The sequence below is a fragment of the Echeneis naucrates genome, chromosome 10 (assembly GCF_900963305.1).
Source record: "Echeneis naucrates chromosome 10, fEcheNa1.1, whole genome shotgun sequence".
NCBI classification, from domain to species: Eukaryota; Metazoa; Chordata; class Actinopteri; order Carangiformes; family Echeneidae; genus Echeneis; species Echeneis naucrates.
In genome coordinates this window covers 16,996,453-17,011,792 of record NC_042520.1, presented here as the reverse complement: position 1 = coordinate 17,011,792, position 15,340 = coordinate 16,996,453, and the positions used below count along the sequence as shown (strand labels likewise).

The 15,340-nt window shown below is 41.2% G+C and overlaps 1 protein-coding gene across 2 annotated transcripts in view; it reads right to left on the bottom strand.

The window, feature by feature from the left end:
• Positions 1-15,340, bottom strand: part of ablim3 (actin binding LIM protein family, member 3) — a 43,194-nt gene that overhangs the window by 13,442 nt on the left and 14,412 nt on the right. For both annotated transcript variants that reach the window (XM_029512348.1, XM_029512349.1), the window contains exons 4-7: positions 8,358-8,541; positions 4,987-5,102; positions 1,839-1,965; positions 1,615-1,708 (exon numbers count right to left, since the gene is read on the bottom strand). In XM_029512348.1, coding sequence (XP_029368208.1) covers positions 1,615-1,708; positions 1,839-1,965; positions 4,987-5,102; positions 8,358-8,541 — 521 coding nt within the window. The remainder of the gene's footprint in view (positions 1-1,614; positions 1,709-1,838; positions 1,966-4,986; positions 5,103-8,357; positions 8,542-15,340) is intronic.

Below are 15,340 nucleotides of genomic sequence, written 5' to 3'. Positions count from 1 at the left end.
GTCTCCTGCTTCCTCTCTTTTTGTCTCCACTTTGTCTAAAGCTACTCATTAAACCAGCAGCCTTTAATTCTGGAAGGATGGACTGAAGCAAGACCTCAAGAGACATCTCACAACAATCTGGGTTTTCAGGGTGGAAGAAGACGGAGAGTCAGTGGTGGAATCTAATTTCTGCTCACAAAACAAGAACTAAATATGATGCTGTGCTATCAATTCAATATCAATCAATAAATAAATATAAGTGAACAGTAGCCTTTACAAAGACATAGTCTGTCTTTCAACAGCTATGAAAGACAGACAAAAGGACAGAATATGGTTTTAAGTTTAATAACCTGTTTGTGTCTGTGGAATCACACTTTAGACCTTCCTGATAGTCATAGACATCACTCCTTTACCTATTGCAAGAATAATTAACAATATGTCTCTGTCAGACACATTTGTGAACATCACTGGTTCTGTGGAATTAATGCTCAGCAACTCAAATAAAAAGGTAATGCCACAAAGGCCATAATGACAGATTTTACCAGAACAACAGCAGCAGCAGAGAGATTTTACTGATGGAAATGTTTTTGTTGAAATGCAATTTTGCTAAGTGACTGAAACTAGAAATCATTTGACTAAACAAACTTTCAGACGTAAACGGTATATTTGAGAAGTAAATCCTTTTCATTAGACTTCCTGTGTATCAAATTACTTGCATGGTAGCATTTTAAGGAAGTGTATCATTATTTGACAGGAGACAGGATCACATGTTCAGAGAGGAAGAGACAGAGAAAGAGAGAGTGGGAGAGCATGGGAGACTCGAAGATGAAGGCTGATATGTACCCATGTCTATAAATAGTCCAGAGAAGCTGACAGTCGGGAACAAAGCACTTTACACCATCCATTCTGACAACTAAAGGAGCACAGGGACAACAAGACCCTGTGTGTGTGTGTGTGTGTGTCTCTCCACACGTGAGTGCATGTGAGCGTCTGGCAAAATTTTATGAAGTCCGCTCCCCTTCTCCATATCCCCGATGACACGAGACTCCCTCTGGAGACTCTTTCAAAACATTTAATTAGTATCTGCACTTTATCACTCCCCTAATTATTTTCAGCTTTGTCTCCTATGCTCTCCATCTTCCACCTCTTTTGAAAAATACTTTAGAGTAAGCAATGCAAGTAACGGACATGCATTTTTATCACTGCAGTTTGTTTTCTCCGTCTCTCCTACTTCACTCTTTACTCTGATCTTTTTATAACCCCCTTTTCCTCTCAACTCCTTATGCATCATTATGATTCAATCCATCTTCTTTTCTCCTGTTAGTGGAACTAGGCCTTTGCAAACAGTGAAGTAGTAGATATGTACCTGAGTTTGGCTGTGCTAACAAACTGCAGCAGAATTTGTTTTGGCTTCGTAAGGCAGGACAAAATTTTTTATCACCCGCCTCCCTCGCTCAATTTTAAGTCGCTTTCTCCCTAAAGCACAGTGGGGCTTAAAGAGAGCTGAGGATAAAATGCAACTGCTCATTTCTGATAACACAAAATTACGCTCAGTTGCCAGAGTCAACTTGCAATTTGAATGTTGGTGTTGTGACAGATTTCTGAGCAGCTTGTTGAAATCTGGATCGTTCTCACCTCCAGAACTCTTCCACTGATGTATCGACTGCAGCTCTCACATTTCACCCCATACTGGGCGTGGTAATCTGCCTCACAGTATGGCACTCCATCCCTGTAATATAGAGAAAATCTAGATGAGGGGCACTGCAAGGCATTGTTTTTGCTTTGTATGGTTTTTCTGAGTGAGACATGCAACAAAATGTTGCGACCCTCTTCATTTTTCCCTCTTCTACACTACTCACTTGCTGATGTACTCTCCAGTGAGCACCATGTTGCAGGTCCGACATCTGAAGCAGCTGACGTGCCACTGTTTCTCCAGCGCCAGGAGGGACTGACCCTGCTTGATTTCCGCTCCACATCCAGCGCAGTCTGCAGACAGAAAAAAGAGCATGCAAGAGAAAGGAGCAAGAGAAGGGATGCAGAGACAGAAAATGGGAAATACAGGGGAGGTGGAAGCACAGAGAAGCAAAGAGAAATGCAGTGAGCCAGGGTGTAATTAGAGATCTTTACAGACCTACTGCGTTTCAAGTGTAGTTTTCTACCCCTTTGGCACAACCACCTCTTCAATCAATAGCCAGTCTAAAGCAGCATATTGCAGGGCTGTGAGTCCTCTCATCTGTAAGCCCCATTAAACATGACTGAGCCAGGAAGCAAATATCCCTGTAACAACAACAATCCCCTTCAAGTGTAACTCTTTCTCAAACTTCTCTGTTTGTTGTTTTCTCTCTCACACAGATACACTGTATATGAGACACCCCAGCAGATGTTATTGACCACCAAAAGAATCATGCCCGCACAGATGCTGCATATTACACATAGGTGCAGAGTGCTGAAACTGCTGAAAAAAGGTCAGTGCTCCATTTGTTTCCATTTGAAAGATATTCAGTTTAACCTTTTATAACCCAGTCTGCTGGCCTTGAGAGAAACCTGGAGGCACACAGCAACACTCCCCTCTGCCCTGTCAGCCAGCACAAACTGTTTTACAGTGGAAAATAAACTGCAGCGTATTGAGTTAGGCTTCCGCAGTCTAAATAAATCTTAGCTGTCATTCAGTGATGATAGGGCTGAGGCTCTCAGCTGCTCACTGCTGCTGTGCACAGCTGATTTTCTACTGACTCATTGTACGGCTCCTCTTATAACCACTGGATGTTTTTGGAATTACATCATCTCCAATGACATAACAGAACTTGTGGCAGGGAAAATTTATGTGCTGTACATAAAAATTCACCCTGCAACAAAGAGGACAGAAAACTGCTTATGCATATCTATTTTGTCATGGGTCAGATGTTCACATCTGTCTTTGATGAGGGTTAGAGGGGAAGTCTGATCTCAGTGTTAGTCCTGCCCTTTAAATGTGAAGCCAGAGCTTGCAGCTGGTTAGCTCAGTTTAGCATTAAGACCAGAAATAAGGAGAAAGAGCGAATCTGCTTCTGTTCTGCTTCATAAAATAGCCTCTCACAGATTATTGAATCTCAGGTTTTCAAATGGTAAAACAAACTAGTTGCAGCATATTAATTATTGAGGTTTAGAGGTGCTGGTGGGTAGACTTACTTTTAGATGGAGTCTTTAAATGTGTGGCGTCAAGACTAGAAATCAAACACTATAGATTTACTACACTCAGATAGTCTTTTATACTGGATATAAATTCCGTTTTTTAATGTTTAATTCCGTGATCGCGGATATTATAGGGCCCTATTTACCGAATGCCCAGGAAGACTGAGCTTGACATGACACCGTGTGCAGGTTTGCAAAATTAGGAACCTGTGTTCTTTTATTTTATTAAATAAAGAGACTTTTTTGTAACTTAAACAATATGTGACATTGCTTTTATGCAACAATTCAATCCAAGCATACTTTAGCATGGATAGCATGGATAAATGTTTAAAACTTAATAAATGTGAAAAAGACACTTTAATGTCTCCATTTGCCATTCTGTCTTGTAAAGCAGACTGGAGTAGATCATGAGGATCCTTTGCACATCTATACACTGAAGCAGAAATCATTATGAATCAAATCGTAGCCCCAAAAATCACAATCGAATCGAATCATGAGATAGTAAAAGACTCCCACCCCTAATGTATATCACATCATTACATGTCACTAACTTTGTTTTGTCCCATACTGGACATACTGTCCCCTCTTTCCTCTGTCTCCCTGTCCTCATCCTGCATGTGTTGAATCATCTCTGCTCGATAATCCTGCTCAACACCTGCTGCTGCAGTATTTACTATTAGTTATCATTAACCACTACTAATTATTTCCATCATTTCTTCTATTTTTATTAACTGCTAATATTTACTAAAGCCCATTTAGTGTTTCCAGGCTTTAAACCTTCTCTACATCTGAATATTTTTGCTTGCATTTTCATCACGACTCTTAAACTAACCAGTGGAGGCAGATGGCTGCCCTCACTGAGCCTGGTTCTGCTTTAGGTTTCTGTTTCTTAAAGGAAGTTTTTCCTGCCACTGTCTCCAAGTGCTCGATCATAGTGGCATTTGTTGGGTCTCTTTAAATAATTATGTAAAGAGGTCAGTCTAGCTGTACTTTATATGTAAAGTGCTTTGATGTAACAATGTTATGATTTGGTGCTATAGAAATAAATTTGTTTTGATTTGATTTGATCTGTGCATAAATAAGCCTACTTCAATTCATTATGTTTTCTTCCAAGTTATTTCAAGTGTTCCTAGCCTTAAAAAAATCTCCAAAATAATAATGTTAGCCTTGCCAAATGCATTTTTGCCATTTGCCCACAGCGAGCAGAAATTTACATTCTTTAAAATTCAGCTTATTTCACAAAAAAAGGTGGCACAATCTGTAACAGTCAGTGCATTACATTTAGTGTCTTCACTCTATTCTGACGAATGCCTGCTCAGTAGATGGAGTGCTGAGCATGTACCTGGGGAGTCGTTTGGATTTTATTCTCCTGGATGGAGTTAGCAGAGACGAACATTTAGTCACTCCCTCTCTACCATCTGTTAATACTGCACAGCCAGTGAGCAGAAGCCTGCTGTCTGCGTGTCACACATAACAAATGGTTTGCTATCAATCACTGTTTCTCTGTTGTGAGATCATAATTTGCCATTTTCTGTATAGTAACACAATATATTTAGTTAATTATGTAAAAGAAAATGAGACCAGATGCGCAAGGAATACACCATATCCTCCATTCTCCACGTTTACAGTTGACAGTAATGAATGAATGATGTATCTGTTTTGTGTAATTCTCAGCTGGCAGATCAGCTCGACAGGTCAGATGACAGAGTTGACAGGCTTTTGATTAGCCTAAATGAGCTAAATGGGCCTCATGGACACATTGCGCTAGCCTTGGTGCTCTGCAGCGCTGGGTGGCCCTAAGCAGAACGGACAGAGTGAGGCAGACGCCGGACTTACGACTGGGCCCGTGGATCTTGATCGGTTCATTTGTCTTGACGAGTGTGTGCGAGCACTGCTGGCACACGCAGTCCTTTCCACTGAACGTCACTCTGTCTCCAATGGGGAAGGGTTTACTGGGGAGGAAGAAAACGTAAAATAGTGTGAGAAAGAATTAGAAAACCAGAAAACAAGCGCAGACAGAATGATTTGTTTAGTTCACATCCAGGTATGCAGGTATTTGGAATAACAAATCGCTGCTGGCAGGAACATGATTGCTTGACAGACAGGCCGTAATCCTGCTGACGCAAAAGGTGATTACAGACTGACGGTAGCCATGAAACTGAAAATACATTTGCAAACAGTTGTGCTGATGGGTTAATAGCACACTGATTGTTGCGGGAGCACCTGGCTGCTCTGTGATTAAAGATCCGATAATGTGACGCTGCCACAGGCTTCTAAAAGGAAAACTGGCTCTCTCAGTGAGAATAAAAACTTATTAGGGAGACTGTGTGGAGTGCACACTAATACTAATTGTGTCTTTCTCTCAGTCTGTCCACCCAGTTCACTGCCTACACAACTGGTGCCACCAGGTCATTGTTTATTGCCTTGTTGCTTGAAAACCACACTACTGGAAAGAAGAGTAAATACACAGACAGACAAAACAAAATTAAATTTACACTGTTTTGCCTCTGTTCCCTCTGCTTTTCAAGGGGATGGATTGATTTCTTTATGACTGGGGAGGATGGGAGGATGAATGGGAAGCTAAAAGGCTTAGGGAAGGCTGTTTAAAAGACATAGACGGCAGTAATCCTTTTACTCCCCTGCTGCGGACTGGAGCCGGAGCTCAGGCCCAGAGGGAGGCTAGTCTCCAGCAGGGCTCACAGTCAGCACACAGAAGTGCTGTGCATCCATGTACACACTTATAGATTTACAGAGTTAAGCACTGAGCAGGCCTTGTGCAATATATGGGGATTATGCAGCTGTGGAGGTCCAAGGACGTATGTTTCTTGGAAGCTGAGCGTATTTTACAACTGTTTCCCTCTGAATATGTAGGTGAACTGGCACATCGAGTATTCTAGGCTTGCTCCTTTGTGATTTTATATCTTTTTATATCTTATATCTATTTTATATAAAAATAACAACAGCCATGCATAAAACTGAAAGACAAACAAATGAGCAGAAGGGACGAGCCAGTGGAGACATTTCAATGCACAAATTATTCAACAAAGGGCCTGGTAAACACTGATTGGGACAGAAGTCAATGAAAACAGATAAAACCCATTATTCATGAAGGTTGAATTTTAAATTCATCCGTCTGTCTGAATTAATAAAGATAGTTAACCTTGGCACAGAGTGCGTTTGATGAGCTATACTGAACTAAAGCTAAACATAGAGCAGGTCAAGGTTTGTATTTGTATCCATTTCTAAGAATTGCAGGCTAAATCTCTGCCATGTATAAGTGTCCGGTCATAGCTGCTGCAGCCTATAGCCCAGTTTGAGTGCACAAAATGCTGTGCTGGTGCAGAAAAGTGTGCTTGTCTGGGTTTGACCTTGTCTTTACCTGTGTGTTGCTCTCACTCCCTCAAGACGTTCTTGCCTTGTCAGCCTTTTTCTGTGTTTTAAAAATTTACCCTGTTTACATATTTAATGCAAGTTTTTTTTTTTCTATCTTAAACTGGCCACAGAAGTAAAGCTATTTTGGGCTTTAGCAACGTGCCCTCTGGCTTTGATCTCCTATGTTTTTTAAAAAACAAAATGAGAAGTGAAACTTGCAGTCTGCCTTCATTAGCGCGAAGGATGCGATGACAAAGACAATAAGGAACGAACGGAAACTTAACGGAAGATGATGGCATGTTGATGATGATTAAGAGTAGGACGATGATGGTGGGATTAATGAGGATGGTGAAGAAAGGAGGGGGCAGGAAGGAGAGGATGAGAAAAAAGAGGCAGAAAAGAAAAGTCTGTGAGCAATGTGACAGGGGGCAGATGGAGAAGGAAAGAGGCGATTCACCCTTTGGCTTCACACTGTCTCTTCTACATAATCTGACCAGACACACACACACACACACACACACACACATCCATGGCTGTGCCAGAAATGCTCCCCTGGCCATCTCCGGCCAGTTGGTGTCAGTTTGGTCTTTTTTTGCCCATGGCGCCTGGATATGACCATGTGTTTATCAACCAATGTCAGGCAGATAAATAACAACAGACAAGCACTTCTCTCCTAGAGGGAGAGAGGGGAAGCTTGTTCTTATGTAATGGGGATGGAGAACAGGATGAAAAATAATAATAATTATGCAAATAAACAAAGAAAATGCATTTTTATGATGAAACACAAAAGAGAAAGAGAGCGACAAGGGGAGTGGCGTGATGAAAGAAAGAGGAGCTTAATGGGATGCTGACTCACTCTTAGTTTGTTCAGGAGGTGCTTAGCATAAGCACTGATGGAGGTCAGAGGAGAGACGGCCTACCTCTACTAAATCTAACAGCATGAAACACCAGGTCAGCTTTCTTCATGGAGTTGGGTCTCAACTAAGTAAAAACGATAGACTGCTTGGGATTCTCAGTTGGACTTCTCTAATTGGCTACTCCTCCTTTGTGTGCTTCCTGACAGTACAGAGCTGATAAAGAACAGTGTGCACAGCTATAAGTGGAGCAGGCTGGGCAACATGGCTGCACCAGTATCAGTACATTGTCTATATCATGACAAAGTAATGTTTTCCAGTAAATTAGAGACTTTCCTCTTTGTATTTTCTGAATATTTTAGGCTATTAATACACATTAAACCAGCTCATATTAATATCTATATCTTAGCAATGGATTAAATGACTATATATAAAACGGCTGCTTGTTTTGAGACTATCTTTATTCTATGAAATATTTTTGTGTCTTTCAGGTTGTTTGGTTTTACATTAATGTTTTGGTTCAATCACACAGTTCTAATCCTAACCCTGCTAAACTGCTTGCTGCTAGCTTGTGAACATAGTCACGTGTGTGTGGAATGAACAAACCAAAGCTAAAAGAAGGGTTACTGGATTTATATTCATCATATGGCCTGAAACACAGCTCCAAATAAATGCTACACTGGGTTTACTTAATGTGCATATAGACAGCTGTGAGCTTGGGTTGACCGCTCCATCCTGTGTCTGTTCTGTCCCAGCACAGACACAGGATGGAGCAAACTGCCATAACATATGTCATGCCAAAAGGAGAATCTTGGTGAAGCATTTAGCAGCAAAGGAGAACATCTGACTTACGTTTGGCAGATTATAAAACAGCATGTTGATGTTGTCTGTCTGCTGTCCAACCATATGTGTTAATCTAACCTTACACATGGGAGATGTGTGTGTGTGTGTGTGTGTGTGTATGTGTGTGTTGACTTATACCTGCAAACACTGCAGACAAAGCACTTGGGGTGGTATGTGCGTCCCAGAGCAGAGACCACCTCTCCTGTAATGAAGCTGTCACAGCGGTCACATCGTGTACCATACAGGCGCTGATAGTCTGCTGTGCAGATGTACTCGCCCTTCTTCTGGAAGAAGCCAGATCGTGCAAGATCACAGTTACAGACTGTGGAGAGAACAGAGGGAAATAATATTCGAGAGCAGGTTACTTAAAACAATACTCTAAATGATAAGTACTGTATGTAATCTGTGTATATATATACATATATATACACCTCAAAAAAAAAAAAATCTATTTAACAGCCATTGTGGGTTGTGTTTTTTCTGTCTGAGCACCTTCCTTTTTTACTGTTTGTGCTGTATGTATGTATGTATGTGTGTGTGTGTGTGTGTGTGTGTGTTTTTGCACATGGCTACTGGGGAAGTTATTCAGCTCCAGACAGAGGTGAGCCAATTTACTCTGATGGGAATATAATGATATAATCAGTGAAAAGTCATTTTGTGCTAAAGACTGTGAAGAAGGAGACAAAACAACAAACTGCTACTCCCCAGCATCATCGGAACATCAACCGCAAACCTATTAGATACCGATGGAGAACACATAGAAATGATTTGGTGGGCACCTACAAGGAGAGTGCTCAGCTTGTGTACCTGTGTGTGTGCATGTCTTTATAATGCATATCCTAAGCAGACAATGTTGCACCCAGTGAATGCCACTGGGCGTAACAGTACAGTTAAGAGGTGTTTTCACGGATCAGTGGCCAGTGTGGTTGCTGGTCTCTGGTTTCTGGCCAGTCTCTGCGGTTTACCAACAGGAAGAGTTGACAGTTATTGTAGTCTCCGGGAAAAAACACTGTGACCTGACACACACATGGCACTGATGAAGGTCACATGCTGTGCTTTCCACACTCATTCATAAATGAACAGGCATGTTTTTTAGTTGTTTAAAGAATATATGTTGAAAACAGCAGAGAGAATGTAAAGCCTCATCACTGCTGAACTTGGTACTCTACAAGGGTATTATATGCTTCACCCACTGATTACATCCCTACAGTAATACTGCCACTGTAATTATACAGATTATATTGCAACACAACTCCAACCATCATGCTGTCTATAGTAACAACTCAGCTGTAAATGACACATGCACCAACCAATAATTTATGTCCATTAAATTAGGGAAAAAGTGCATCTTGTTGTGATCGAGAGAGACTGGCTATCTTACCCTTAGCACTGCAAACTAAAGTGTGATTCCATCCGATGGCAAGAAGATCTGCCACCAATTGCAGGAGCTAAACATTTGAGCCACACAGTGTTAGTGACCTTTGGAGGTGTGAGGATGCAGATGTATTACCTTTGGGGCTGATATGTGATATTTATTTGATCTTTGTTTTGTTTCCATGCTGAGCTCAGTTAGCTGATTGCTAAATCTATTTCTGTATTGAGTTGAGAGTCTTTACACTTACAAGGCATACCAAATTTCAGATTGTTCAAGATTGAATGTTACTACAGGGAGAAGGAAAGATGGGCATGACCAACTGCTGAAGGTGGCCCAACACAATAATCTTTACTGAGCACAGAGCTTCTTAATGATTCCTAAAAACTTAACAGACTTGTGCTTTTCTTAAGCCATGAAAGGTAGATTCTTTCTTTAGAAACCCTCAGATTTTCCTGATAAGCTTGCAGCTCAGTGAAACAGGAAGCCTTGGATAAGAGGTAAGATCAGAGACGTTAAAAAGCCGCTCCCGGTAGACAGAGCAGACACTCAACATCTCGGTAGAAAGCAGAGGGGCTAAAAATCAGACCAGTTAGGAAAAGTAAGTACAAAAAGAAGAAAAAAAGAAGAGTACAACTCAGTTCTATGTGCACACTGCTACCTGGAATAAAATACAACAGGTTAATAGATTGTTATATTCAATATTGAGATAATTTGAAGGAAGTATTCATAAAAATGTGCCCAAAGCTAAATCTGCATGTTTTACACAACAGATTTACTCAAAATAACACAGGAACAATTACCCCTGAAAAAAAAAAAAATTCTTCCGCTAAAACCAAACCACTGGCCATTATCACAGCATGGAATAGCACAAATATAATCTACAGGGAAACACCGGTGATCCAGAATATGGCTCTCACACTGCCAGTAAATGAAAGGAGTAAATAAAGTAGTAAACAGAATAAATCATCATTCTGCTTGTAGTGGAATTAAGTGTCCTGAATACCAACAACAAACTGTCAATAAATGTTCCATACTGATCATGTTATACAGACAAGATACACTTGGCTCCCTCTAGCCACCAGATTTCAGCGTTTGCTGGCAGGCTGAGAGTTCAAAGACACACATGGACACACACACACATGCACATAAACCCTTCAAAGGGGCTCATTTAATCTCAAGCTGTTTATGAGTGGAGCATATTGACTTAATGGTGTAATAAAAGATCAATGGGCCCTCACTTAAAAACAAAACAATCTCAGCTCCCACAGGAGGATGGAAACACATAAATCCATCCCTGATGAGATGGCACGGTGTGTACGCAGAGATAGGATGATGAAATGGGACAGTGTGTGTGGTGAGATATGATGATGGATCTTTATCATTATGACAGGTCATTGGCATCAATGCAAGGAGGCAGAAGTGCAGAAGTAAGGAGGGATGTGGAGGAAGACACAAAAAGGATGGATCAATCTATTCTGTTTGTAAAACTGTGTTTATGTGTGTGTGGTTATGGAGGGGGTGTGCCAACATAATTTTAAAACAATGGTGGAGTGCTTCAAATCGTGTCTCTGCTGCAGTTTGGACCAGACTAACTACGGCTCCTACCAGAAACCAAAAACACAACCTATCTGATGCCTTCATGGAAAATGGGAGAAGGAGAGTAAATATTTCCACATCTACTAAGGTCCTTGCCAAGGGGGGGAAAAAAAGTCCATTGCATCAATTTCATGGAAACAATGTTTTTTAACCCTTGAAAGCAACATTGTTGTATAATTCACATCTAACATTTTGGTTATCTTTTTTTCCTCTTCTCTCTCTCTCTCAAAATAACTCGCTTTCCAATCTGCTCCCTGACTGATTTTCAAATGACTGCAATCCGCTCAATTAGCCTCATGCACTACATTAACATACAAATGCCAAATCACAGCTAGCAGACCGGTCATGCTCAGGCTAGATTGGATGGGCCGCCTGGATGGTTCACCTGTTGTGGCTAATCACAGAGTTTTCCTCTGACTGGACGATTGGCTGGATGAGTGCAAAGGACGTCCCTCTTCCTCAGTTGCCATAGGAGACGTAAACCTTCCACAGTTGCCCTAGAGACAGTCGGGTCCCAGTAGCAATGATGCCGTAGTGGTGTTGTGATTGAACTGGTGGCTGTAAATACTAAATGTCATGCGGTATGATCATGTCACAGTGTAAGTTAAAACATCACTGATGTCAAAGGCTGAAACACTGCAGACAAGTTTTCACTTAAATTACACAAAAGCATTATCTGTTATTTATATTCTGAAGCTATATTGCATCTGCAAATAAGTCCTTATGAAATATAACATCCTGAATAATAAGGTCACACTCTCATCTTCCTGAGTGACTGCACTGAATAATGTCCAGAAGTGACTTTGAAGAATATTATGATCTCACAGCAAAGTCGAAATTTGACGATCACAAGAAAATGCCCTCACCTCATTTTACCCTCATATATGTTTTCATATGTTTTTTTCTTTTAAGCGAAGTTCTTGGTCTTCGTTCAATCTTCGTTCCTACCCTCACCTATGGTCATGAGAACTGGATCATGACCGAAAGAATGAGATCACGAGTAAAAGCGGCCGAAATGAGCTTCCTCAGAAGGGTGGCTGGCTTCTCCCTTAGGGATAGGGTCAGGAGCTCGGTCATCTGGGAGGAGCTCAGAGTAGAGCCGCTGCTCCTTTGCATTGGTACAGACATCATCAAGATGTTAGATCACTGTGAATGCGAAATTTGACCACCATAATCAAATCACTTGATCCTTGAGTCCAACTGGACATTTGTGGCCAATTTGAAGAGATTTCCTGAGGTTATGGTGTCCATGAGAATGGGACAACAGAATGTGGAAACGCACACAATGGTGCACAAAATTTTCACAACACAATTAATCAGACTTGATCATAAATACATTTCATATTTTAGCCGACTATCCAAAGGAAACTAGGTGCTTCCAATTAAGAATGGCAAATGAAAGGATTCAGTTTTTCTTGACTTGTTGAAAAAAGTAGCACCCTTTTTTCGCTAAATTTTAAGCTACAAATGCAATATAACAAGAGACAGTGAGACCATGGAACGTTGCCAGTTTGGAGGTAAATGCTTTCCACAAAAAACTTGTTCGGTATTTGGTGTAGTCTCAAATGAATCACTTTCAACATATGATTGTGAGTATTTGTTAAGTCATCAACATGTAAAATGTTTCTTTCATCAAAAGCAACAGCAACAAAAAAAATGCAACTTTATATTCTTCGAACCTCCCTAAAGGAGCCTCCACATTTTGGGCCTGTTTTTTCAAGTTCTCTCATTTCAGCCTCAACCACCAAGCAGAGACTTTGAACTTCTCCACATGTTGTACTTGCCATCGCGGTGGGTGGAGTTGGGTTAGAGCTTGGTGTCTCTGCTGCTGCGGAGTCGTGGCTTCGCTTGGCTCCCAGAAGAAAGATTTTGGTTACAGCCGCACAACCAGCCCCACATAATGCGGATAACCATCCATAAATACAGCAGTGAAATACCGCCAACATTAAACCGGACTGGTCTGTTTCACTGTCTCGTGAACAGTCTTTGGGGATTTATACCGTAGTGATTCGTGGGAAAGCACACACACAAATCATACTTGTGTAGAGTTCCTATGTTAATGCAAAGTATATTTGCTGCTTGTAGGGGGAAAAATATAATTTCACAAAGAAAACAATCAGCTTGGCAAGACAAAATTTGATTAAAAACGTTGCTTCATCCATTTGCTAATTTTATGATCTTTTCCTGAATGGCACTTTATTTAGAGACACTGAAAGACGCTGCCTCTCTCCTTCATATGTCTCTTTTCTGGCATCATAGGAAGTTAACATCCAGGGATTATAAATCGAGTGATTAGAGGTTAGCATGTAGGCTGGTGCCTGCAGCTGTGGTCATTAGAACTACACTGATTAGACACCCACAGGGGGTCTGCGTGATTGGGTATTTATCTCCAGCCAACAGACGCAATTAAAATTCCCTTCTCAAAGTCGGCCCGGGCCGGAACTCCAAAATAGTCCCGACATCCCCGCCTCCTCCTCTCCCTCTTTTTCTCTGTCTTTCCGTTTCAAGACTGCTTCCAAATCTTAGTGGCTGTGAGCACAAGGTCTCCGCTTTATCTCAATTTGCACCTTCTTTTCTCACCGCCACAATGACTGCACCTCCATGCAACCTTCCTTTTCTTTTACAGTCTCCCCTCTCTCCCCCAGCTCATTAAGCTTCTGTTAGGTCTTCATAATGTGCTATTAAGTAAATGGACATGCTTTGTACAGTACATCAAAGTATCCCCGCTGCATAATCTAATTGTTTTAGTGCTGCTGTCAACATTTTTTTGTTGTTGTTTTACATCACAATAACGGCATCCACAGATATTCTAGCTAAGAGGAAAGCAAGTTTCAGTAGGGGCGGTGCTCACCTATTCAACCTTGCATCTGCACTAACAACGTGGGGCCCCGGCTGCTCTGCCCTCCCCCTGTCCACCGGATCTGAGCCCCTTTGACAGGAGGAAACACTTCAAGAGTAAATAATCTGTTTTCTCAAGTTGTGCCAAATTGCAGGAAGGAACATAAAGAGGAAGAGGAGAGAAACAAAAGTCCACACTAGAAGCTCTGTGAAGTTGCATTTAATTTGAGCTAAATGCCAATGACAGTATACTGACATTCTGACAATAACAATACTGACGTGTATTTTTTTGTATTAGTCTATCAGTATGATACAATATCATGCCGTTTAAGAAGTTGATTTACATGAAAGAGTACAACAGAGACAGATGTAAATATCATTCATCTTTGATAAATGAGGTGACAAACCAATGTTTAGTAAACTTCGGCCTGATGATTACATCAGACGAACAGTGATGGTCAATAAAATACATCCTGTGGTAAAGATCATTGTGGTCATGGCAGTCTGACCTCAAGGTCTTGCTTCTTTTGCATAAAAAGCTGATGCTGTTGCAAGAGGAAAACTTGTACATCAGTAAAAATGTATCCAAGATGAATAATGAATGTTAAATTTTGTGGTAATCCATGGAATAGCTGGAAAGATTAAGTATCCATTAAGTCAGTCAAATGCGCCGCATGGGGAAGACAACTGGCTGCAAAACGTTGTCTTCGTGCTGATGAATTAACTGTATACTGTCCCCTGGCTGTGGCACCAATGCAAATATCAGTAGCTCAACTTAGCCAATAGGATTTATCATCTAATTAGCATGAATTTGTGTACCAAAGTGCAGGTAAACTAAGTAATAGCTGGTTACACTGGAAGGTGTGGCTCACCAGATTCATTGGAATAAATTCTCTGGGGACCACGAATGCTTGTACATCTTTTGTAAGAGATAAATTCAATAGTTGTTGAAGTAATTCAATCTGCTCCAAAGTGGTGGCCTGATTGAGGGACACAATCATCCTGAGAAATGGGCCATTATAATAATAACAATAATAAAAAAAAGATAAAAACTGTGAAGATGTGGTTATAGGGGGGAGTGAGTGAGAGAGAGAGGAAGCTGAAGGCTAAAGCAGAGAGAAATGATGCATGAGTGACAGGGTTAAACTCGCATTTGGCTGCAGTTGCTGATGGAGACAGATGGTTGCCCAGTGGAGTCCCTTCATACCAGCAGACCAGCCCTGCTGCTGAGGCCTTCAGCTTTTAACCCTCTGAGGGCAGACAAGAGAGTCAGCTGAGGGGAAAATAGGCGTGAATGAGATCACACACGCAG